Raw genomic sequence first — 26,846 nt, 5'->3', positions numbered from 1 at the left:
TCAGAACAAGTTAAAGCTTCTGCAAGGAGATATAGCATCAAGAGACTGCAACCACTTTCCCCATCTCAAGAGTAGGGTAAACACATTCCCTGAAATCAAAGTAGAAGATCACAAACTTGAGGAATACAGAGCTAAAGTACAAGGACTGCTTGATGACTTTCAGGCCAGGTTTGAAGACTTGTAGAAGCTGAGATCCTGCTTCGCCTTTTCTTGCAAACTCATTCATGGTTGATGTGATCAATGATGGCTGTCCAATTCCCAAAACCATGGTTACAGAACCATCTACTGTAGAAATGGAACTATTGAAACTCCAGGAAGACCAGGCTTTAAAGATGATGCATACTCAGTCTACAATTGAGTCCTGGAAGCAAGTGCCAGGAACGAAGTATTCTCAAATCAAGAAGACTAGTGTGTGACTCATTTCCATTTGACACAACATACTGCTGTGTATTGGTGCACTCTGTGACGAAGTTAGTAAAATTGAAACATCGTGCAGTCCTTACAAATCAACATCTGACTGAGCCTTGATACTGTATCAACCAGATTTCCAAAGACTTATGATCAGGATGGAGACTCTCAAGGCTTCTAGCTCTAGCAATAATTAGCTGTGATGCAGTAAGTAGGATGTTCATTTTAAATGTAAAGGTTGTGCATGTCTTGCAGCTCTCGAACTTCTGAAGATTATCTTATGCGGCTCAGAGGGTCAGTAAGTTTGGCCATGGTGGTATAGTGGGTCCACTGCCAGTTGGCAGTGAGGGGCTCTTAGTGTCACCCCTTACTTCTCTTGTCACCTGTTCCCAGCACCCCTGCTGCCCTATGATGCTTCTTCTCAAAACAGTGTCAGCCCCATACTTTTAGTTCCTTTCCCCTCAGCTGGGTTACTCCTGACTCTTAGCCAGGTTCCCAGACCACCTCCACTATTCCCACAGCCCCTACCCCAAGTTCATCTTCTTTGGGCTCTCTGCTCACACCTCTCTCAATCCCTATTCTCAACCCCTCATGCCCCTTCTACAACCTCTCCTACTATCTCCCAAACTCAGGCTTCCACTTCTGCCTTTTTTGAGCCCCCTCTCTCTTTCCTGACCTTCACAAACTCATACTTCCAACTTGTCCACAGCCTCTGACAACTATTAGTTGTGCTGATGGTCTCTTATGTCCCCTAAACTTTGGAAGGGAGAGTGTTATGGTAGATAGACTTGGCTGAGTCACTCCCATGTTTGCCCAGGCGCCCGATTAAAAGAGCACCCAGGACTACATCGATGACGGCTACCAGTCATACTGCACTGTCTGCTGCCAAAAGGCAATTTGCTGCTGTGTAGCAATGCAGTACCACGTCTGCCAGCACCCAGGATATATACGGTGACGGTTAGCTGAGTGGGCTCCATGCTTACCATGGTATGGCATCTGCACAGGTAACTCAAGAAAAAACGCACAAAACGATCGTCTGCCCTTGCTTTCACGGAGGGAGGCAGGGAACGGGGGCCTGACTATATGTACCCAGAACCACCCGTGACAATGTTTTAGCCCCATCAGGCACTGGGATTTCTACCCAGAATTCAAATGGGTGGCGGAGACTGCGGGAACTGTGGGCTAGCCACCCACAGTGCAACGCTCCGGAAGTCGTTTGCCTCGGTACTGTGCACACACTCCGCCGACTACATACACTTAGAGCACTTGTGTGGGGACACACACAATCAACTTTACAAACCGCTTTCTACAAAACCGACTTCTATAAATTTGACCTAATTTCATAGTATAGACATACCCTAACAAATGTATTACATCATAAGCTTTTGTGGGCTACAGCCCTCTTTATTGGTTGCATAGAATTGAACATATAAGAAGAAGATATATGTATATATATACATACATAGAGACAAGGTGGAAGTTGCCATACAAACTGTGAGAGGCTAATTAATTAAGATGAGCTATTATTAGCAGGAGAAAAAAAATTTTGTAGTGATAATCAAGACCAGGGATTTAGACACTTGACAAGAAGGTGTGAGGATACTTCACATGGGGAAATAGATTCAATATGTGTAATGACCCAGCCACTCCCAGTCTCCATTCAAACCCAAGTTAATGGTATCTAGTTTGCATATTAATTCAAGCTCAGCAGTTTCTCATTGGAGTCTGTTTTTGAAGCTTTTCTGTTGCAAAATTGCCCCCCTTAAATCTGTTACTGAGCGGCCAGGCAGGTTGAAGTGCTCTCCCACCGCTTTTTGAAAGGCCTGATTCCTGATGCCAGGTTCCTGCCCAGTGACCTATGCTGGGCGGCCCTCGGCCCGCCCCGCCCAAGGGCCCATGGCCTTTGCTCCGCCCCCGGGCTGCCCGCAAGCTACGCTCTGCGCAGCCCCCCCCCTTCTCTATGGTGCAGGCGGCGCTTCCGCTGGGAGCCGGATGTTGGCGGGTTTCTCCTGCGAGCGGGTTCTTGGTGCTGCTTAGTGCAGAGACGCTTCGGACCAGCTGTCGCCTGTTTCTGCGTGTCCCGTCCCCCCTCCGCGCTAGGCCCCGGCCCCGCCCGCTTGTCCCGGGTCCTCCGCGGCGCTCACTTGGGACTCGGCCCTGGCCGTTGGTGACAGGTGAGTGCCGGGGCCTCGTCTCCCGGCCCGGTCCCAGACCCTCCGCCATTTTCGCGCCCGAGGAGGCTGCCCCCGGAGTCGGGACGGGCGAGGCGGCCGGTGGGGGAGGATCTTAGAGCAGTTCCTCCCTTCCCCTCCCCGCCGGGCCGGCTTCCTTTCCCCGGGACACCGTTCCTTCTCTCCCGGTGGGGTGGGGCCCTCGCCATTCCTCTGCGGCGATGGAGGGGGGGGCTGCTTCCTTTCCCCCCCTCGGGGGTCGGGGTGACGGTGGGGAGGGGTCTGAGCGGGCCCCGGCTGTGGGTGAGGGGCGGCGCGAGAGCGCGCCGTAGCCGGGGGGGGGGGACGTTGTTGGGGGGCACAGCTAGGGCGGCACAGGTGCTCTGAGCCGCGGGTGAGGGACGTTGCCAGGGTCCCCAAATGCTGCGACGAGAGGGGTTTCCCGCGTGCTGCCGATGGACCCTGGCCGTGCCCTGTCAGCTCCTCACTGTCCGCGACTATTTGATTTTACAATTGTTGCCCTGAGCCGCGGCAGAAATAGCCTCCCCCTTTCCCCTTGCTCAGGGCTGAGCGCTGGTCACACGCCCGGTCCGCGAGGGGCGAGTTGCGTTGAAGAAGTTCCGTTATTATATTTTCCTCTGTGAGTTAAATGACCGTTAACAGACTCCACATGCACAGATCGCGTCAAGTGCTGCCCCTGCTCAGTTAGCATACAGTACAGCAGTGGCATGAGGAGAAACTTTATGGACCCAGGCAAATCATTGCTCTTCCACAAGTGACAAAGATCTTTTAACTGTGTTTATAAATTGAGCTTTGAAAGCTTCACAATGAATTTCCAGGAGTTATCAGCACGTTTACACTCTTCAGTGAAAGGAAAGGTGGGGTTTCATTTCCTTCCTAAAATTAGGAGATAGAAAGTCTTTATATAAAGACTAGAGTAAGTGTTGTATCTCAGGAATTAATGCAGTTATTGTATCCCTAATGTTGTGTTTGGAGCAAAAACTTTTACCTCTCTTAGCTTTGATAAATTGGAAATGCTAGGAAATTCGAAAGTTGACACTTAATTGTAGTCATCATTTTAATACGTTCTTGTCAGTAACCCTGTTTCATGGAAGGTTTAGCTAATGAACTGGCATAGCTCCTTTGAATTTATTTCAACTCCACTGAGTAAACCTTTCAGGGAAACATAAATGTGTGGTGTTAAAAATATTCCTTCATCGCAGCAAAATCTCACTTCATTTATATATATCAAGTGGGTTTAGAAAAAATTAGTACCTTTTATGATGTTTGCATGATAGAAACTTGGTTTCATCAGTAACATACTTAGTTTTAGGCAGCTTCCAAACTGCACTCACTCTTCTGTTGTTTTGTGTGCTTTTCTACAGCTTGTTTAGGTAAATGCATCACATTAGGAACTCTTTTAATGAGAGGCTTGTGTACAAACTAGAACCAAATTAAATCACTTTTAATTCACAAATTTAAAGTTTTTTCAGTAAAAGTCTGTGTGAAGTCTTATTTCAAATAATGTCCTATTCCGATCTAACTTAAATTTTTTTTAACCAATTTAAATTAAACTGAAATAGGAAACTCTTAATCTGAAATAATTATCCATATGTAGATTTGCACTAAAACTGTGAGTTAAAACTGATTAAGTTACTCTGGTTCCAGTTTGAGTATAGACCAGCCCTTTGTGTCTTAAACATTAAATGTAACTTTGTCCTTTATGTGGACGAGGACAGTTGTTTAAAAACATGTTAGCTGGTTGTAGTTAACCCTAGAGATTAGTGTTAAGCATGCCAGCTAATATGTTCTTAAAGATCACTTGTCCATGTCTATACGAGTTACAGGGGGAAAGTAAAATGCAGCTCTTACCGGTATGGGGTTGTGCTGCCCTCTCCTCCCGGAAGGGGCGAGGGTGGGGGGGGGGGGGGTCAGCATTCCCCAGCCAGTCCATCTGTGCTCACTGGCCCACAGGAGCCCCAGGTCCTTTTAAATCACAGCCCTGGGGCAGCTACTTCTTCCCCCACTCCCACACTGTCGGCAGCAGGGGGGCAAAAGGGGCAGTGCTTTAACTTCGCTGCCCCTTTTGCGCCTCCCCATTGGCAGCCCTTCTGGTAGGGATCTGGCAGGGCAGCCAGTGGCGGGGAGGGGGGGCGCAAAAAGGGCAGCCATGTTAAAGTGCTGCCGCGGCAGCGTTTTAAGCAGAGTTCTTAAAGAGCTGCTGTGGCAGCGCTTTAAAGTCAGAGATACGGGTGGTACTGGCGGCTACCTTTTACCCGTACGCCATACCGGCCTGTACCCCTTTACTTTCTCCCCGACTAGTTACTAAATTATTTATCATGTTAAGTAAAACATATTAGTGCTGTCTACTATAATATACTTTCCCAGTGGAGAAGTGGCCTAATGCACTTCATTTTAAAACTTAGTTTGCTTAAATAGATTGTGTATACTGAAACTGTTTTCTTGAACATGAGATGAAGTGGTTGGTTTGGAACAGAATACTTTATTCACATGAAAAACAAGGAGTACTTGTGGCACCTTAGAGACTAACATTTATTTGGGCATAAGCTTTTGTGGGCTAAAACCCACTTCATCGGATGCATGCAGTGAAAAATACAGTAGGAAGATTATATATCTCACTCTCACACACACACACACACACACACAGAGAACATGAAAAAATGGGTGTTGCTATACCAACTGCAACGAGACTAATCAATTAAGGTAGGCTATTATCAGCAGGAGGAAAAAAAGTTTGTAGTGATAATCAGGATGGGCCTTTTCAAACAGTTGACAAGAAGGTGTGAGTAACAGTAGTAACCTATCCTGAAGGATGATCCCTCACTCTCTCAGAGCTTGAGAGACAGGCCAGTCCTTGCTTACAGACAGCCCCCCAACCTGAAGCAAATACTCACCAGCAACCACCCAACAAAAATGCTAACCCAGGAACCTATCCTTGCAACAAAGCCCGTTGCCAACTCTGTCCACATATCTATTCAAGGGACACCATCATAGGACCTCATCACATCAGCCACACCATAAGAGGCTCGTTCACCTGCACATCTACCAATGTGATATGCCATCATGTTCTAGCAATGCCCCTCTGCCATGTACATTGGCCAAACCAGACAATCTCTACGCGAAAGAATAAATGGACACAAACCACATGTCAAGAATTATAACATTCAAAAACCGGTCAGAGAACACTTCAACCTCCCCAGTCGCTCAATTACAGACCTAAAAGTGGTAGTTCTTCAACAAAAAAAACTTCGAGAACAGACTCCAACGAGAAACTGCAGAACTGGAATTAATTTGCAAACTGGACACCATTAAATTAGTCTCGAATAAAGACTGGGAGTGGATGGGTCATTACAAAAAGTAAAAACTACTTCCCTGTATTAATTTTCCCCCTCCTGTTACTCACACCTTCTCGTCAACTGTTTTAAATGGGCCATCCTGATTATCGCTACAAACGTTTTTTTCCTCCTGCTGATAATAGCCTACCTTAATTGATTAGTCTCGTTGCAGTTGGTATGTTTTCATGTTCTGTGTGTGTATGTGTATATATAATATATATATATATATATCTTCCTACTGTATTTTCCACTGCATGCATCCTATAAAGTGGGTTTTAGCCCGTGAAAGCTTATGCCCAAATAAATGTTAGTCTCTAGTGTGCCACAAGTACTCCTTGTTTTTTTTGCTGATGCAGACTAAGACGGCTACCACTCTAAAACCTTTATTCACATGGTAATACTTGCATAGCTTGCCAAAGTGTAAAAATGACAGAATCCTTGGATCATTGTAATAATACAGAAATAGTCTTTTCATCCTTTGTAAAGGAGGTAAGTGTCAGATGGGAAAACTGAGGCACAGAGAGGTATATTGACTTGTCCAAGGTCTCCCAGCAAGTCAATGGCAGAGTTGGGAGTAGAACCCTGGTGTTCTAAGTCCCACTCTAGTGCTCTATCCACTAGGCCACCTTATCAAGCATTTGTCAGGAGAGACTCACAGTATGCTAGGGGTTTTTCCAGTAACCACTGGTCATTGTTGTCTATTCCTGATTCATTGACAGATGCTACATAATGTGGTGTTGAGTCGACAATCTTTTTGTAATTTAAAGAGCAGTGCTCAGTTTGGATGTTCTCTGGGTTATGTTTGACCAGTTTTAGAGTTTCACTTAATGTTTGAAGTTGGGAGGATTGGACATTGCAGTGTTTGTGTGTGCCATTTGAATAGCGTTTGAGTTTTTGTTGTGTATAGTGGATAAGTTAGTGCACTTACAAATGCTTTGAGACAAGGTGTTGTACAAATGTTGGATTATTCTTGCTAGTACCTGAGTGATCTTACTGAGAAGTATTACCCTTAGAGAGTCCTTGTTATGTGTTTTTTGTTAACTGTTTTTTTATTGGTTAAACAGTTATCCAATAGCTAAGTAAGGTACACACAAGAGGTTTATTGCTGTTAGGGATTAGTCTATTTTTAAAAATTAAATTTTAAGAGCATAATAGAAATTTAGCTACTGAGTGTTTTCAACACCCAGATACTGTTTATCCAGTACCTAACTGTAGTGGGGCGATGACTCACCGGTGCGGCGCCTCCTCCTGGCCAGTGTCTCACCTGCCACTGGACCCTGGTGCCCTTTTCCTCAGGGTTCTGCCCCAGCAGTATCCCCACACTCTGGGTCTCCCCTCCCAGGGGATCTCCCAACCCTCTCAACCCACCTTGCCTCAGTGGCTACTGCCAGTCATCACCTAACCCCTGCTCACTGTGGCAGACTGCAGTGTAATGGCTACTCATGGTTGGCAAGGGGTTAGGACCAGCTGCCTCTGCCTATTCCCAGGCTCCCCCTCTGCAGCCCCAGTACCTTTCTGGGCCTTTACCAAGGCCTGCAGGTTTACCAGGCTGGAGCTCCCCAGCTCCCTTTGCCCTTCCCCAGCAGTGCTCTGGCTTTAGGTACCTTGTTCCCAGGCAGCTAGCCCTTCCCACTACAGGGCTAGGGTGAGACTCTTTACAGTTCCCGGACCTCAGCCCTCTTATAGGGCCAGCTGTGGCCTGATAGGGGTGTGGCCCCAGCTATGGCTACTTCCCCCAATCAGCCTAGCTGTTCCCAGCCACAGCCCTCTCCAGGGCTGCTTTAACCCCTTCAGGGCCGGAGAGGGGTGACCACCCCGCTACACTAACACAGTGAGGTCCTGGCCCATGAATGAGATGCCTAAGTTCTACCCGATAAGAATAATAGTTCCTCAAATACTCATAGTCTTTGTGTTCACCTGGGTTCCTCATTGCTTCTTGATGATCAGATAGCTGTAGCCATAAAAAAAAAAAGCCCTTTTCCATTTGATTTACAAGAAGACTGTACCCTACTGTTAGATTTGCATTGTGATGCATGAATTTGAGACATCCAGAATTGTTTGGAGGGAGGTAGTTTTGTATCTTTCTAAGGAATTAAAATCTGTTGAAATAACATGGAGGCCACTTACATACCTTACTGTAATATCAGGCAGCGATTCACTGAAGAAAAGTTGTTCCTTCAAAAGTCTTGCATAAAGTTATCAGGTCACTGTGAAAATATCATTAATATGAACTAGTGTGCTGTTGGATAGCCAGTGTTGTACCTAGAGAGGTGAGCTTTATTTCTGTGTGTTAAATTGAAGCAATAAAGATGTGCTATGAATTTGTCTACTGGGTAGATTTAGAGACTTGTCCACCTTCAATATATCAAAATTTTACATTTTCTAGGTCTAGCTGTTGTCAGAGGCTAGACACTGCACTGTGAGACCATATTTTTTAAAAAAGTCTTCAACACTTCCGTATTACTATTCCAGGTGAAAAATAATCCCTTGAGAGAGAATAAATTCATACATTTAAAAGGATGGTGTCACTTTGCTTTACAGTGGGAGGCACTGAGTCGATATCATGTGAGGTAGAGCATTAGATGGAGTCTCAAGAGACCTGCTTTCAGTTCCTAGCGCAGTCATAGACTTGCTGTGTGTGACCTTGGGCAAATAATTTCATCTACCATTTGTGTCAGTTCTCCATCTGTGAAATAGAGATAATAATTCCCTACCTTCCATATAATTATCTAGCACTTGGATACTATGAAGATGGGATCCACATAATTGTTGTTGGATAACAGATTTCAGATAGGCTAATGAAAGATGGAGCCCTGAGATGGATCTGGGGCAGTATTTACTGCCTCTTCAGAACATGGGAATGAGGGCTGGGCTTTTCACCAGTACATTGCTCTTGAACTTCACTAGTGGGTTCTCTTACTGTCTTTCACATTGGCCCTTGTCTAGTTGGCTGAGTCCTCTGGCTAGTAGCTGCCTAGTTAACTTTTCCAGCCATGGCATTTAACAGAGTAATGTGTCAGCTGGCCAAATGGGAAGTTCAGTTACCATCCCTGGAGAGGTTCCTTTCTCCTTTCTGACCCTTCTAAAAGTAACAGAATACTGAAAAAACGTAGTAGTTTGATATAGCAAGTAAATATGTTGTCACAATAGCTACTGAGGGCTTACACTTTCACTGTCTGGTTTTTAAAGAAAACTGCAATGTTAGTTATGCCATAATTAAATGAATGTATTGTGTATGTAATGTTGAAATTGATAGTGCCTGTGTTGCAGTCTATAATTTTGTTTTCTAAATGATAATATGCTACAATGTATGTTGAAACTAAATTAGCCTTGTAATAAGTGTCAGATTAAATATTTGATCATCCTTACAATGATTATCCTTCGCTTTAGCATTGCTACTATATCTAATATGGTATAATGTTTAAATGTGTATTGATTTAGAAGAAACAACTATTCTTTTATCTTAAAAAGCCAGTTGGCCTGACTTTCAAATCTGCTGAACGCTTGGAACTCCCACTGAATTCATGAGGGAGTTGCGAGTTGTCAATGTACCCGAAAATAAAGTGTTCACAGAGTACCTCAAAATGGAACCGTTGTGTTCCTACTAATTTCTGGAGCTATATGGACACTGAGAACATAACTGCATAAGCTAGGAATTCAATTAAAAATTTTTGTTAATTTCAAAATCAGTCACATACAATGAAAGGCTTGCCAAAAAATAATTAATCACTCTTATTTTCAAACATGACCTGTGGGAAAACAATGACTTAAAAGTGTTTGAAATCAGCCTGTTTAATCGGACTTCATTTTCGCGATTATCCTCCTGTTCAACAATAAGAAACTTTCAGATCTACTTCATTATGTACTGCACACTAAAATAGGTAGTTGTTATTCTGAAACTTAATGTTTGATAGGGAGATATTCAAAAGTACGTAAGGGATTTAGGAGCAAAAGGTAATGGGACTACTACATTCCTTATTTGCTTTTGAAAATCTCCCTCTAAAGTATTCAATATCAATATAGATAGAATTTAACAAAATTGAGCAGGGAATGAGGAAAATGAACTTCGTTCTGAGGTAAAAGAGATCTTGCTGCAAACTCTTCATTCTCCCTGAGCACCTCCATGTTTTTTCCCAACTCTTTTTTGTTTTTTTGAAAGAACAAAAAAGGAGCTGCAGTGATTTAGTCATTCCATCGGCACTCTGACACTGCCTAAAACGGATTTCCTCTCTGGCTTGCAGCAACAAGCTTGCCCCTTGCATTCTTTCCTTGCATTACACAACTTGTTCAACTCCTGAACAGCGAACAACAGGGAAGAAACATGCAAGCAGAGTAGGTTGATTGTTGCAGTAAGTGCCTTTCTGAAAAGAATGGAAGTCTAATACTAGTTTGCACCTTAATTTGAATTAGTGACTGCTGCTTCATCATCATAGTCCAATAAAGCACAACAATAATATGTTACACAAATCTATTCCAACTCTAACAAAATACTATAATTGAGTCAATATATGGTAACTTTTATCACAGAACGGTAGGTGATAGGGCTTTACTTTCTCACATTTTAAAATGTTTATTAGTTGTATCAAAAAAGGATAATTGAAATATATGAATAATATGGCATTGTAAGAATAGGTGATTATTCACAACTAGGCTATTCTCCAGAGTACATCGTTTGTCCCTGCTTGTGCTGATTGGTAGCAAATGAGTTGGACACACATCTTTATTAAGTCAAGGCTTTGAGAAATCACTGTGGGAGAAAATACTATCCAGGCATTTATTGTAACACTTGAGCTGTCCGAAGCTTCTTGGCAGAATGAGTATAGATATTCATTGTGCTGATTCTATAGTACATCTGTATCAGCATTCTAGAATGCTGTTTAACAATATTGCAGTATTAGATCCTGCTGCTGTACAGATTGTTTGTTTATTCCTGATCAGCTGTCCCCCTTTTACACTAAGAATTAGCTTTGAGAAGTTCCGTTTGGTTTGGAACCAGGGTTCAGGAGGCAAGTGGATCATTGACCCATGCTGGCTCTTCAGCCAGGTAGCTCTGTCAGCAGAGGAGAGATGGGTATGGCTCTTTACAGAAACCATTGATACCACTTCCTGAATCAGCAGGAAGAAAAGCCAATATACTTGACTAATCAGACTAACTATATAACATGACAATTTTAAGTCTTTCTCCATGTTTGGGTCAAATATGGTGCTTAGTATTGACGTGCGGTTATTTTTTTAAGTCTGGCATGTTTTAGTTGCTAAAGATGTGAAAGACTTCGGTTTATGTGCTGTTTACTAATCAATATTTAATATGGTTTTCATAGGATATGTAACATGACACTGATACTCTGGACAGGTAACTTTAACTGTTTGAAAGCATTATCTAATAAGGGGCATCCAGGTAACTGCCAGTAATGAGCACCTTTATTGTTTTATGCTGTAGGATCATATTGCCAAAGACATTTTTTGTAAAGCCTACATCATAGAAAATGTAGCTTATATTGTGATCACATGTTTACCTTTTTGACTAAAAAATCATTTTTACAATTTTGAAAATGTTTTCATATGGATATTTAAAGGGATATTGTCAACTTGACAGTTTGAATTAGCTAATTGTTTAAACAAATCTAAAACCAACATATACTATTTAAATTTAAAAAATAATCTTTAATTATCGGGGTTTTTGTTGTTTTTTTGCTCCTTTACTAAAGGTTTTTATGGTGGGCACAAGAGCAACAACTCTGAATGTACTTAAGCTGGTCCCTTCTATTTCCCCTCCCTCCTTCCCTCCCTCTCTATGCACATGCTTGCCTGCTGCCTATTCAATGTCAGCTTTGCTGCTGCTGTACTAGTAAACACTTCCATGCAAGTGCTGGGGAAGAGTGTGCATGTGAACTGTCTCCAGAGTAGTGCATGAGTCTTGTGGTTGTGCTGATGCATGAGAAAGAGAGTGTGCAACTGATCATCAGTGAAAGTGTTAGAATGCTATCATGTGGACAAAATAAGCTGAAATAATAGAGAAATGATGTTTTCCTCTAATCTTTCAGTTATTGTAATATTAGGTGTAACAGTAGGTATACATTTTTCAGAGAGAAATAATTTTTTTCTCCCAGTTGACTGTATCAAGTTATTAGTCTGTTTTTTTTCCAATGTAAAATGTATGGGTATGCAGTTGCCAGAACTAGTGGGGGAAAGAAGTCTAGAAAGGACTGTTGTAAAGTCTGTAAAGACCTACCAAAATGAAATACCTTTAATAAGCCAAGGCAGTGCACATTGAAGGGAGTAGTGTAACCTCAATGCAACTATCTAGACATCCTTGTTGATCAAGGACAATGACTCGAAGTGAAACATTTCAAACTGATGAAAATAAATTGTTGGGTCTATCTTAGAGTTGTTTGCTATATCAATCCTATTTTTATAAGTAACTAAGTTTTCTTTTATGTGATAAATAAAAAAACTTTGGGTGAAATGAGAAACATCCTACACAAAAGTACAGTTCTCTCCCTCGTCCTTGCATCCCAATGATTTTGTGAACCTGGTTGTGACTAGTTCCTTCTAATAAACCACAGATAAAAGAGAGTAAGGGGGCAATGCGAAGTACCCAGTGAGACTTAGTGGAAGCATTTTAGTGAAGCCAAGATACTGTTGTAGCCTGGGTTTTATTTTAGATTCATTGTGGGTTTGGTACTGGAAGTTTAGTGGGATTCCTAGAACAGATGATACATCAAGGGGCCCAAAACCTTTAAAAATAATCTTTGTATTTTAAGTAAAGAGAGAGAGAGAGAGAGAGAGAGAATGTGTGTGTGAGAGAGAGAGCGAGAGCAAGCATTTAAGCCTTAACTAACGGTTGGAGTCCATCAGATTTTTTTTAACTGCAGACTGTTTTTTTTACACTGATTTTTATATATATAAATATAAATAAAAATCAAAGCAATTTGAAGGACATTGTCTTCTTAGTCCATAATACTTTTCAGTAAGTTACTTTTGTCATTGGCTGAATATTTGATAATGCAGGATTTAAAAATGCTGAAAACCAAATGAGTTAACATGTAATCTTGTAAAGAGTGTGATGGTGCTCATTCCTAGCTTGCTCAAGCTTCAGTATTTTGGCAGATCTTAAACTGGAGATGGCCATGGATCTGATGTAATTTTTCTTCTGATTAACTTCTTTAGGAAACTTAGTTAATAACTCAACCTTAATAGCTGTGCCAACTCTGCTCTCCTTTTGCTCTGCAGACTACTGCAGCTATTCTTTGGGTTGTGATTACTTTTTCAGAAATCATTAAGGCTGGAGAATGAATATTTTTTCCCGTTATCTCAATGTTACATTATCAACAAAGTTTTAAATCAGTGAGAACTTAAGTTATTTGAATTGCTTTATAGTAAAACTGAGATTGTCAAAAATTTAGTTTAATGTTGAAAAAAATCCAGGAATTATAACAGTTGTTTTAAAACTGGTTTCAGTATCAGTTTCAAAACATTTAATTTTGAGCAAAGTATATATTCCAATAGTTTATGCAATAAATAATTTGATTTTCTTAAATTGAGAAACACAGTGGGTCATGCATAGTAAATTTAGTTGAAGAGATACTGTCAGGTATATAACTTGGCTTTTGTTTAAACAGCCTTATGAAACTTAATATTTATAGAAATGTTTTGACTAATTAAAAATTAAATGAAATTGACTATAAACAAACGTGAAACTGACAAGGCTAGTCTCTCTCTACAAGCTGAGTGAATGTTGAAAAACTAGATTTTCAAATTTTTCAACCTTACTTTAAATTACTATCATTAGAGGTAAAAAGCAAGCACGCTTATGGAATTGTGTAGACGAACAAATGTGGTTTTATATATTTTGCAACCTGACAGTGTCCCTCAATTATCAAGTCCCTGTACTTCCATTTTCCAGCTGGGTTTTAACTTTGCATGTGTTTCAGTGAAATACAATATGAATATTGGTTGTTTCCTGGAAGCATTTTGGAGCTATCTCTAGATTTTAATTTGGAAAGTGGTTAGTTATCACAAGATAGTGAAATTATTTTTTTCATTTTGTTGAGGGTTAGTAACCAATGAAAAAGTGCAGTGTAATGTGATTCCATTCTCTACTTCTGATTATTCAGATGCATATATTTAAACTCTTAAAAATTAGTTACTTAAATTACAGCTGTAATTTTAATAGAAATCAGTCCCTCCTGGAAGGGCTTAATGAAATCTAAAACAAAACTAGAATTCAATAGACCTAAATGTTTCCATTCCAAGAAATACTTCTTACCGTGGCCTGTTACTTAGAGCAAATTGTAATGCTTATACTTGTCCTTAGTTTATCATAGGCGCCTCAGTGAAGTTATTTCCTTGAAGTAATGCCCACAGAAAGTGGAAGTTGTGCAACTGCTCGGCAAGCAAAGCAGAAGCGCAAATCGCACAGTCTTTCTATACGAAGAACCAACAGTTCTGAGCAAGAAAGGACGGGATTGCAAAGAGAGATGTTGGAAGGGCAGGTAAACGAACAGATTGATATTCAAGAACTAATTTCTTAAAACTCTTTACAAATAAATAATGGAACTGTCTTATTTCTTTGTGTACAGAAAAATAAATACAGACTTAAGTCATGAAGAATATCTAGTTAAACTGGAACTTTAAGTGGACAAATGTTAATGGGAAAACTTTACAAATTATGCTGTAATACCCTTCCATAAAATAAATGCCCCTAAGAACATAGCCTAGCCACATTTATTGGGTAGCTGGTTTTAACAATCAAGCCGTGTTAAAAACAGCCTGTACAAATCAGCTCAAGTATAAATGAGATCATTGTGCACGTCCTTTAGGGCAGAGAAAGACAAATCCAAGAATCTTGTGTAACTTTCATTTACCTGCCCAGAGCTCTGGTAACAGATACAAACTTGACTCCATTTTAACCTGAAGTGATTTTGAATGCTTTAGTAACTCTTCCAATACAAATGTAGAATTTGTAAGGAAATGGGGTGGGAAGAACATAATGCGATTAAGTTCCAAACAGCCATTAACTTCATATACTGGGCAATATGGACTTGGCAAAGAATATCAGATTTCTAACTGGATTGTCCAGGAGAGATGACTTTGAAATATTAAGAACAAAATATCAGAAAAAGAAGTCATGAACTTCTTTGTAGTCACAAATCTTCAAAGGAAAAATAGGTCTAACTGTGCAAGGCTCTCTGAAAAGTTACCCTTTCTGTGGAGACAAAGGTATATTGCTTCATTTTGCTAGACAGAAGCAAAAATCCTTGTAATCAATCCCATAATGTTACTCATTTAGAGTTGGTAACTAGCTTTTTCTAAGTTTTGGATTAGTTGGTAACTTACTTCTAAAGAAACCTTCACTGTGTTTAAAGTTAAACCTTACAGTTAGTCTGTATTTTTTCAGCTCATTATATAAAACATCCATTTTTGTCTCATATTTTCAGAAGTACTGAGTAGGTAATGTCCTTTCTGAGACTATCTTCTTACCTTCCTTCCTGACTTAAACAAGCAGTGGTAAGGGACAGCTGAGATACTGGCCGAGCAGAAAGGTTATTTTGGATTACTACAGACATTGGTCTAAAAGCAACCAGGACAACAAGGGCAAAGCTTGAGAGGTTAAGAGCTGCTGACATTTTGTATTTTTATATGGTAAATATTAAATTAAAGATGGGAAGTTTTGTTTAATATCAAAGAATACAGTTAGCAGGCTGTTAAGCTAAGGGTATACCTGCCCAACAATGTAAGCCTAGGGTTAGTGGGACTTGAGTTAGCTGACCTGTGTCAGGGAACCCTGGGCTTGAGCGTCTACATTACATTTTAACCCTAGGTTAAGTACCTTGACTAGGGCTCTTTCTTTAGTTGTAGGCTCCTGGTAAATTTGCTAAATTCTGCTGACAAGCACATTTGTATGACACTGTCTAATGGCTGGTCTACATACAAACTTTTAATTAAATCTGTTTTATAAAACAGATTATTTCAGATCAAGTCTGTGTGTGGACACTTTTATTTCACAGTAAAAGTGATTCAAGTTATTTTTAGCTAACTTGCACTAAAGGTAACTAAATTGATTTAAATTCACATCTTTTGTTTCAGTATAAGTTTGTTTGTAGATCACACTTGATTAATTTGTCTCCCTTCTTTAACAGTTGTTCTTGTCCATCCGCAGTCCTGTCTTGTCATGGACTGTGCTGGGACATTAAATTCTGACGTTTTTTGTTTGTACAAAAAACGAAGTAGTTTTTGAGACTAGAGGTTGATTAAAGTTGGCATGTATATTGAGTCATCAAGTCAATCCCCTTGGTATCCCGATTAGATGAAATTTTATTATTTTATGAAAATATATGGTAATTTGTTCCATTGCTGAAATTTAGTCGTCATCCCCCGTCTACCCCCAGCCCCAAAAAGGTTTGTTTTTTTTTTCCCCCCCCCAACCTAGATTTTTCCGTTCTATAGTGATTTCTCCAGTATTACTTGCTCTGTCCTCAGTGACTGCTGACTCTAGGTACTTCACTTCCTGGTTGCGTACACTTCCCCACCAAGTGAAGTAAGCTGTTGTTGCCTCTTGGGGAGCCTTTTATCCTCAGCCTTTCATCTGAGTGCTTAGGCTTTCTCCGAAACAGCCTTTGAAGCAGCTGACAGTGCAGCCTGTTGGTAGTTCCCTTTTCCCTGCTAGTAGGTAGCATTATTTTATTGTCATCTTCACACAGAAGCTGGGACTACACCTACTTGCTTTTGTTGCCTGGCTCTGTTTTCCTTTTACCTGATACAGTCTGCACAATCAAAAACAACGAGGAGTCCTTGTGGCACCTTAGAGGCTAACAAATTTATTTGGGCAAAAGTTTTCATGGGCTAAAACCCACTTCATCAGATGCATGGAGTGAAAATACAGTAGGCAAGTATAAATACGCAGCATGTGAAAAGATGGGAGTTGCCTTACTAACTGGTGGGGAGGGGTCTTTTCATGTGCTGTGTGTTTATACCTGCCTACTGTATTTTGCACTCCATGCATCTGATGAACTGGGTTTTAGCTCACGAAAGCTTATGCTCAAATAATTTTGTTAGTCTCTAAGGTGCCACAAGGACACCTCGTTGTTTTTGCTGATACAGAGTAACATGGCTACCACTTTGAAACCAGACTGCACAGTGTGCTCTTTGTAGCTTCTTAAAATAGGAAATAGGGGCAGAGGTTTGAAATTTAAATGATTACAAATTTGGATTTTGCCTCTTCGCTTTTCTTTTTATAATGTTTTGTGATGAATCCCGTTCTGAGGTTTGCAAATTGAAGCATGAGTCTGGAAGTTAGTTAATGTTTTCAATGTAATTGTGGCTACATTGCATGTATTGCATACTTTAACCTAAACTTATTCAGGTGTGCACAGGATAACTCCTGTAGGTGAAAAGGAGTACTTGTGGCACCTTAGAGACTAACCAATTTATTAGAGCATAAGCTTTCGTGAGCTAACACGGCTGTTACTCTGAATCCTGTAGGTGAGTTCATGTTAGATTATTTTCAGTTTTCAGCCTTAATATTGCATTAACATGGGTTTATGTGGATTTAAGAGATGCTGTCACTTGGTGGTCTTTATCCTATTTATAACATGTCTTGCTAGTTCCCATTTTCCAGAGACATCACCATTTGGAGTGTCTGATAAATGTATCTTTGGAGAAACTTAAGTTTACTTACCTTTTACTGGCTATTGGAACACCTGGTCAGGCAGATGATTGTGGTTTAAGGGCTCAGAGTTTTGAGCTATGGAAATTATTTCTCATATGCTTAAAGCACTCAGAGGTATTACTAAATTTGCTGTTTTATATCTTGAGTGTAATAATTCTCACTTTAGTGAAAACTACTCTAAAATAAAACCTACAACTGGCAAACTGAAAATATAACACACACAATTAATAGCTCACCTTCAGTTATTGTGTAATATCAACAACAGAAGAAAGGAAAGAGAAATGTCTCATCCGTAGTGCAAGGATATTTTAACAGAGACATAAATACACAATTTTGCCCCAAATAGGCAATTCATTGAGTCTAGGTAACTCAGTGATTTGCATAATCACTGTGTATAGCTGTTTTTCACTCTGTTCTGGCTATTTATAATCCTCCTTCTCTAGTACACTTTTGTATTTAGCAATTCTAAGTAGTTTGTCTTCAACAGACAGTTGTTTCAGCTTCAGTCTATCTAAAGAGATTCCAGCATGTATGAGAGAATGTCCTGTAAAGCTGATGAAACAAAAAATGTCCTGTAAAACTGATGAAAGTGAAATGATATCTTTTAAAGAAGCTAAATCGTTTTGATTCATTACCTACTTTCTTCTGGTTTACTCACCTTCTTTCAGCAAAGCAGCTAAAGGCCTTGGTAGCAGAACTATTTGTATTATGAACAGCACAGAGAAATCCCACTGCTCAGAGTGTGAGAAAATTGCTTGTCCCAAAGACATCACTATCTAAATACATAAGACATAGAGTGGGAGAAAAGTACTAGATATCCCCATATTGCAAATGGGCCGATGAAACAACGAGATTTGTCTAAGGTCAATACAGGAGTTCTGTGGCAGAGCTTAGAATTGAACCTAGATCATTTAAGTCCTTGTCCAGTGCTTTTACCACAAGAACACCCTTCCTCTCTTGAATAACTGTCACATTTGTGTATACAGAGAAGTATCCCAGCTCATCTGTTTGAATTCAGTTCTGAATACTGCGTAAAGAAATGTGTTGCATTTACTATGGAGAGAAGAGTCTTGATGAGGAGGGAGGAAAGGAGATGTATTAGAAATAATGAGATGAAAGGAGAGAGGAGATGGATGATGGGTGGCCAGGATAGCTAACTGTTCAAAGTGAATGTTTTTTGAAGTTTGGCAACCCGTTTTGTTTTGTATGTATATAATTTGATACTTTGTTTATTACAATTGGAGAGTGCTTCCTGTTTTAGGTAATAACCACATCTCAAGCAAATAAACTCTTCAACTTTTTTTATTCATTTTTTGTACTTCCAAGGCATGACTGCTTCATAAACTGGAAACACCTTAAGCTATAACATAATACACACACTTTTAATTTATAAAACCATTTACATAGGAAAAAACAAGCAGCATCTTGGTATAAATTGCTCTCTAGCAGAAAATAAGAAATTCATTTAACCCAGCAGGTTTGATATTTCTCCTTTACAGGGAAAACAGTGTGAAAATGAAGCCTTTATTATGTGTAAAATACAGCCCAAGAGTTTTCTTGCTTGTGTTTCACATTACAAATACCAGTTTTCCTCTGTACTGGAGAATGGGAGAACTGTTGAGATTGAGTTAAGAGATTGAAATTGGTGCTATAGTTTCCCTTTTACAAGGGGAGGTTTAGTCAAATTGTTTATACCTTTGAGTTGTTTGTTGAAACCTGTTTAACTGAAGATGCCAGATTACTAGGTGAAAAAACTTTCTGAAAGAGTAAACATCTCCTCTCCTTTAAGTTAGGTCTGGGAAGCTACACTTAGGTTTCAGTGCCACTCACACTTGTGTTTTTTGCTGAAAGTTGGGAGAATAATTTTCTTATGGTGGTTAACCTGGGTAGGTTTTGGGGAAAGTTGGTGAGTTTTTCCCCTTTTTTAAAATAGGTATTTGAATGAAGAGAATTTAGACGGCATTAAGGTAGCATAAGATACAAAAGGAACAGTGGGACAGGAGACTTGAACAGAGTGAAGGTAATGCGGAGGAGTAGGAAGAAATGAACAGAGAGGTAGGCAGTGGATAGCTGTGCAAAATCTTGAAGCTGAGAATGAGGAAATTTTGATGTAGACACTGAAAGAAGACCAGTGAAAGACTTGAGAGGGAGTGGTGTTAGTTGTGGAAAAGAAGATTTTAGCTATGGCATTTTTCATGAACTTGAGCAGAGCAAGAAGGGGCTGTACTGGTCAGTAGGAAGCAAGAATTTTAGCCATGGAGGTGTGAATGACTGAGATTTTGAGATGTCAGGAAATCAGATGTGACTTGCTTACAGCCTATATATATAGGGAGAGACCGGAATAGAATCACAAGTTGAAAACTTGGGTAATTAGGAGGATGGTGATATCAAAGGCTGTAGATGAGAGGAAAATGGAGTCTGGTTTTCAGCTACACTATATTTGGGCTGGTGCAGAAACATTACATGCAGGGACGTTGGCTCCACTTCTGTTCGTTCTTTCAGTTCAACTTGAAAGTTTATCTTGGACAAAGAAAATAAACTCCTTTCTCTTCAATTTAATTTCCAGTTATCATAATGTTGCATTATTTGGAGTGCCAACACTGCTGGAGAATGTTTTGTTAAAAGCAAACTTTCCTTTGGAATTTAAATAAAAAAAAAAATCTCATGCAGCCGGGAGGGTGTGAGTTGACAGCAGTTGAACTTGTGATTCCAAGAAGTCTTGGGGTTTCAGGCTTTTAATTATTACAGCTAAAATTACTTGAAGAATTAATGTTTTTACTTTTGCCCATGTATCTGCTGACTTGCTCTATTAAAAATGTAATAAGAAATTAAAATGTATGATGTTGTTTTATAACTTGCTAGGTATTGAATAGCTTTATTTAAACAAAATACCAGTTAAAAAATTCAGGTCACCACAGTAAAGTACCATATTTTGTCTTGCTCTTCAGCATCAGACTAAGTGAAAATATAAGCATGCTACAGTAGAAAAATAATTTAAATGCTCTGCTAACTAACTAATGTTCAGAAATGATTTTTTTATTAAAACAAATGTCTTTGGTGCTCAGCACCCCAACATTCATATTATATCATAACTGCAATATTTACAGAATTAACTGCCGATAGTTTAAGAAGTAAACTTAAAACTTGGTATCAGTGTTAACATTTTTTCCCCTCTAGGATACTAAACTTCCTTCATCTGTTCGGAATACACTTCTGGAGCTTTTTGGGCAAATAGAGCGAGAGTTTGAAAACCTTTATATTGAAAATTTGGAATGTGAGTATGGTTTTCTTATAATTTGAAAACAACTATAAGGAATTAGATTATAGTAGAATTCATTGTGGTCATAAAATACTCTGTATGCTAGATTATAGTAGGATTCATTGTGGTCATAAAATACTCTGTATGCTAGAAAGTAATGTACCCTTATTTAGGACTTTTCATTGTGAAGGATTTACAAACCGCCTAAAATCATATCCCTAAATTGGAGTCTGCCCCTTTTCTGAAAAAGTGCCTTGGGATCTTTTCCACAAGGAATTAGGACTCCTGTGGTGTCTTACCTGAAAGATAAAACTCTGACAGCATTGTGCTCCTAAGCACCATACTGGGGAATTGTTTCAGTATTGACTCAAAGGGAAGCCTGCTGTCTCCCATTATCAGCGCTACAGCTTCCTGCATGACACAGGTGTTCTTAGAGGTCTCCAATCAGGGTATTAATTGGATGTAACCCTGATTAGGTTGTGAGATCAGATGGGATTATAGTTCTAGTATGTCTACAGACCATTATTTTTTGTTAGTGTGGGCTACTTTAGTAAAGAGGATTCACAATACATATATTAGCATTATTCAATACCTGGGGTTTTCTGATTAGTTAGTATATATTAGTATATATTATACACACACAAAAATTAAAAGACCATTGTTGCAAAGTCAAGCACTCAAAAGTTGGGAAATGCCTAGGGTCTGGTTGAAAAAAAGTATGTGATCATGTAATTTAAGACTGTATCATAATGCATATACACAAGGGCTCAAATTAAGCTTGGACAGCAAACCTTAATTCTGATATTTCCTAACTTTTGAGTGTTCAACTCTGCAGCCTTAAAGTTCTTTGAACACTGTGTGTGTAATTTCTTGGTATTTTTAAAAAGCAAACAGGAAAGAAAAATCTGGCATCTAGTAGACACCCACATCATTCATCAGCAGTGTTGGAACCTTCAGAGCCACCACACACACCTTTGTAATTAGGAGTAACTGATAGCAATAGTAGATTGCCATCCTCTGTGCGAATTAGCACTAGAGGGGAATATGGGACATTTTGCCAGTGGATTTTGCAGGTATTTGCTGACGACAGGGGAATGATGGGACCAGGCTGTCTTGGGTTCCATTCCAGACTCTGGAGGGGACTGTGCTCTTCCATCTTTTCCCCCACAGTATGACCCCATCTGTCCCTGTTCCAGTTCTTTCTTTCCCACCCTGGCTCTGTGTCTCAGTTCCATTCTACTCATCTAGCTAGTCCCACTCTCCACTCAGGCTTCTAATCCCAGTCCGTCTCTTTGCCCAGTCATTCCCAGCTCTTTGTCTCCAGCCCCAGTGCCCAGCCAGTCGCGGTTTCCCCTCCCAGCTCTTCATCTGATCTCTGTCCCCGCCCTGGCCTACCATTACGTCCCATGCATGTTCCCCATCCCCTCTGGCTTCCCATGCCAAAGCTCCGTGTCTAATTTCAGTGTCCATCCCGCCCCCTCCACATACACATGCTCCTGCACCCATTGTCACGGTCTCCTTGCCCAGGCTCTCTCCCCAGTTACTCATTTGATTTGTCTCCTCTTCCACCTACTGGCTCCCAGTCCTCCTCTCCTTGTCCAGCTAGTCCCTCCTCCCTTTCCCCTTGGGCTCCTTGTGCCAGTTCTACTAAACCAACAGGTCTGCTTTGTCTCCCTCTACATTCAAATCAACCAGCTTCCTCCTCCATGCTGCCTGAGCCCAGCAGAGTGGTCATTGAGAGCACAGGGGAGAGAGTGTTCCTGATCTCAATTTAGGTGCGCAGACCTGGCACAGCCTCCAGCAACCCAGAGCTGTGGTTTCAGGGAAAGTCCTGCTCAGTTCTTGGCTGGAGACTGCCCATTGTGGATGGAATCTTCAGGGAATTTAGCTGCTCAAATCTAGGTTTCTATTGAGTATGTGCAAACTTGCTATTTTTTTTCAAATGCCTGTAATTTGGCCAGATGTTGATGGATTTTCACAGAAACAGCAAACTGTACATCCCTGGCACAAAGGCCACTCTGCCAAATTTCAAGTCTCTGCTCTAAAATACAGGGCTAAGAGCTTTTAGAAGAAAAAGTTCTCATAATTGAACTTGTGCAAAACATATTTTTCCCTGGCCTTGTTCTCTGAAGTGGCTGAACCATTTTGGCTGAAATTTTCTAATAAACTTTAGCCTGAGGCAGACACCAGGCATGGAAAACTTCAGCCAAGCAATTAAGTTTGGCAAAGGTATAAAACATTGAAAACTGTGTGTTTTATCATAGGAAGTATTGGGTAACCTTAGTTAGTGGTGCTATCAGCCCTGCTTATAAAAAATTGTATAGTACAAATGGTTAGTATGGGTGGTTTAGAGAAGTAATGGTAAAAGTAAATTGTGCAATACTGTATGTACACAGTATCGGAGGTGCTGTTGAGATTCTCATTCATGTTGTGAACATAGTTTTTTATGCTTACATGCAAAAACTACTTCTGTATTACAGTAAATGTTTATGGAACACTTGAATGAAACACATTAAATGTATAGTACAAACATTGAATTCTTCTTTTAAAAATAAGTTAATCTTAAGATACTTCTAGGAATAAAATGAGTTACTCCTGGGAGAACTCGGTGCCAAAAAATTAAAAATTCTGTGCACAATATTTTAAAATTCTGCATATTTTATTTGTCAAAATAACACAATACAATCACACCAGTTTCAATTATTTTTGGTCATTTATTTCAAAATACCTGTCAGCGAGTATGTCTGTAACTAAAGAGCCAACAAAGGGTCAGGGAATGTTTTTTGACAAATAGATTCCTTACTAGGCATATTAACACAGAACTCTTGAGTAATAATTCATTTTAAACTGTTATACAGAACAGTTTTTCCTGCACTCCACAGAAACAGAGCAAAGGCTGGGGGGAGTCGGGTAACAGAAGTGCTGAGGGAGAGAGAAGTAAATTGCTGGGAAGGAGCCTGGGTGTGAACTTGGAGTGTTTGGTATGTGTGGGAAAAGTATGGAACAGGTTTTTTGTGGGGGCTGGGAGGGATTGTTAGGGAGCTTCTGGCTGACTCCAGCCTCTCCCATGTGTCCTTGCACCCCCTGTCCACATGTCTCTCCACCCACAGTCAGACACCCCATCTCCATGTGGCTCTGTGCCCCCACCCAGGCACTCCCCCCGTCCCTATGTATCCCTGAACCACCTCCCCCGTCCCTATGTGGACCTGCACCTGCACTCCCATTCAGCCCCTGCCCCAGTCTGTCATCCCGCACTAGCCCTTATGAGCCTCTCTCTGACCCCCCCCCCCCCACCAGCACCCCCACGCTGTCTGTCTCTCCGTAGCCCCTGTCTCCTGACCTGTGAAGAAGTCTGTGCAGGCTCTTTCTCTTTCTTGGCAGGCTGGGAGCTGCTGTGTTCTAGTTCCACAGCGCCCTATGGTGGGCAAAAGGTGGAACTGCAGTAACTTTTTGGCAGAAGCTTTTTTTTGCGCAAAAAATTAAAAATATGCGTGGCTCATTAATTATGCGAATGCACAGTAGCGCATAGTTCCCCCAGGAGTAATGAGTGTTCTTGTTTAATCTTATTAGCTTCAATATGCTGTTGTCCTACAGTATCTTTTTGATTTTCAGCAATGCACTAGCTTCAAATCAATAGCATACAGAAGGAAAAACTCTGCTTTATAACTTAATAGAACCTGGAAATGACTTGCTAATTGTGGATGAAATAACTGCTATGAGGCCACAGACTTACATTCACTTCCCAAATTTCCATTTTTTGAGTGGAGTTTTTGATGCATGAGTTCTACACACATTACAGGTATTGTCCTGTTAGTGTTCGGTCACATCAGCTAGCAAACTGTAGTGAGAAGTGATAAGACTATTTGGCAAAGTTTCATTGGAACCTGGGTCAAGGTTTATCTTTGGTTGGGAAATTCAGCATGACATTTTTTCTTTGTTTAGAACATGCAGACTGCTTTTATAAGAATATAATAAACTATTCTTGTGACTCATAACATAAAATAGGTGACTTAATACCACGAAATTCCTTAGAGTACAGTATTTTAATGATGTGCTTTTAATTGCTTATTTATATTCACTTTTTTTGCTACTGTTAGTACGTCGAGAGATCGATACACTTAATGAGCGCTTAGCAGTTGAAGGACAGACAATTGACGGAGCTGAACTGAGCAAAGGACAACTGAAAACAAAAGGTAAGATAAATATTAACAAATATTAGGTTTTCTGTAGCTTGCTTTTCCTACTTAGCTTAACAAAATTTACAATTTAGTTAAAGGGAATTGATACCATTGCACAAATAAGTTAACAAACTTATTACCCGAAATATTTTCCTTTGAACTTATTTGTCTCAACAGCCAGTCATAGTACCAGTCAGCTTTCACAGAAATTGAAGACCACTTACAAGGCATCTACCAGCAAGGTATGAGACAAACTAAACCTCTCCTTAACGTTCATGAGACTAACGTGGCTGTTTCTACGTGATAATGTATTGTATGTTAAGTGGTATAATTTCATTTGTAAATAAACATGCCTAGTAAATAGTATCTATCTTGGATTCAGCAATTATCCCTCACTTCAGAAGTGATATACTAAGCTTCTGGAAAATATGATTAAGAAAGCTAATAGAAATTGGAGTATGGGATTTTATGGTAGTGTAAACTACAAAAGAGTTATTTTCATGTTGAAAATACAAAATTAACTGTTAAGTTTTGACTAAGGACTTCTTTGAGAATGACCTCTAAAACTATCCTTAGAAGGCCTTGCAGCTGAATTGATTTAAACTGGTTGATTGTCTATGTAGTGTGGTTTTGAGCTTTGTCCTATCACAGGTTGTCTATTCTTGATCTTCAAGTTCCTAACCTCTCTATCATGCTCCTTTCCAATAGGCAGATAGGCACCCCTTCTTGCACTGTGTCTCTTCACAATTGCCACAGTCTTACCATTTATGTCCCCACGTTGACATTTCTCTCCATTTTTGGTCTTATTTTTCTGTATTCCTGTACTTTTTTTTATCTACCCGTCTTTTTCTCCCTCCCATTCCCAAACCACTAGATGTCTACACACTGCTCTTTTTTGCTTGGCGTGAGGGTCATTCATTGGTCGCTTCATGGGAAAGGGCAGTAGAGGTGTTTGCAATGAAAAATGGTGCCCGACCTTGTAGATTAAATACTTGAACTGTTCCCATGGTTAGCTCCATTATGTGCTGCTGTGGGAGTATAGAGGCATTGTGGGAGATTTTTACAGGAGCCATTTACTGCTCTACTTGAAAGTGTGGGAACATGGATACAGTATGGTGAAGCAGACCTAACCTTATGCACCTTTTTCAGGCCCCACTCTCTTCTCTGATCCCTTTTACGCCTTAGAATTAGTCTGACAATCTCAAAGGCCTGCCAACAAGCTGGGAAAACATTAGTATAAGAAAGTAAATGCTAAAAATTCATAGAATCATAGAATATCAGGGTTGGAAGGGACCCCAGAAGGTCATCTAGTCCAACCCCCTGCTCAAAGCAGGACCAATTCCCAGTTAAATCATCCCAGCCAGGGCTTTGTCAAGCCTGACCTTAAAAACCTCTAAGGAAGGAGATTCTACCACCTCCCTAGGTAACGCATTCCAGTGTTTCACCACCCTCTTAGTGAAAAAGTTTTTCCTAATATCCAATCTAAACCTCCCCCACTGCAACTTGAGACCATTACTCCTCGTTCTGTCATCTGCTACCATTGAGAACAGTCTAGAGCCATCCTCTTTGGAACCCCCTTTCAGGTAGTTGAAAGCAGCTATCAAATCCCCCCTCATTCTTCTCTTCTGCAGGCTAAACAATCCCAGCTCCCTCAGCCTCTCCTCATAACTCATGTGTTCCAGTCCCCTAATCATTTTTGTTGCCCTTCGCTGGACTCTCTCCAATTTATCCACATCCTTCTTGTAGTGTGGGGCCCAAAACTGGACACAGTACTCCAGATGAGGCCTCACCAATGTCGAATAG

The 26,846-nt window shown here is 40.4% G+C and overlaps 1 protein-coding gene across 1 annotated transcript in view; it reads left to right on the top strand.

The window, feature by feature from the left end:
• The first annotated feature begins 2,393 nt into the window (after positions 1 to 2,393).
• The window catches only part of WDR37 (WD repeat domain 37), a 68,144-nt gene continuing 43,691 nt past the window's right edge, over positions 2,394 to 26,846 (top strand). Inside the window, exons 1-5 of the mRNA XM_084620365.1 lie at positions 2,394 to 2,582; positions 14,253 to 14,430; positions 20,784 to 20,880; positions 24,963 to 25,058; positions 25,221 to 25,285. Of these exons, the coding sequence (XP_084476491.1) occupies positions 14,293 to 14,430; positions 20,784 to 20,880; positions 24,963 to 25,058; positions 25,221 to 25,285 (396 nt within the window). The 5' untranslated portion in view covers positions 2,394 to 2,582; positions 14,253 to 14,292. The remainder of the gene's footprint in view (positions 2,583 to 14,252; positions 14,431 to 20,783; positions 20,881 to 24,962; positions 25,059 to 25,220; positions 25,286 to 26,846) is intronic.

Source organism: Lepidochelys olivacea (assembly GCF_965140295.1).
Source record: "Lepidochelys olivacea isolate rLepOli2 genome assembly, chromosome: 2".
Taxonomy (NCBI): domain Eukaryota; kingdom Metazoa; phylum Chordata; order Testudines; family Cheloniidae; genus Lepidochelys; species Lepidochelys olivacea.
The sequence above is the reverse complement of the archived record's forward strand: the minus strand, read 5'-3'. Positions and strand labels throughout refer to the sequence as shown.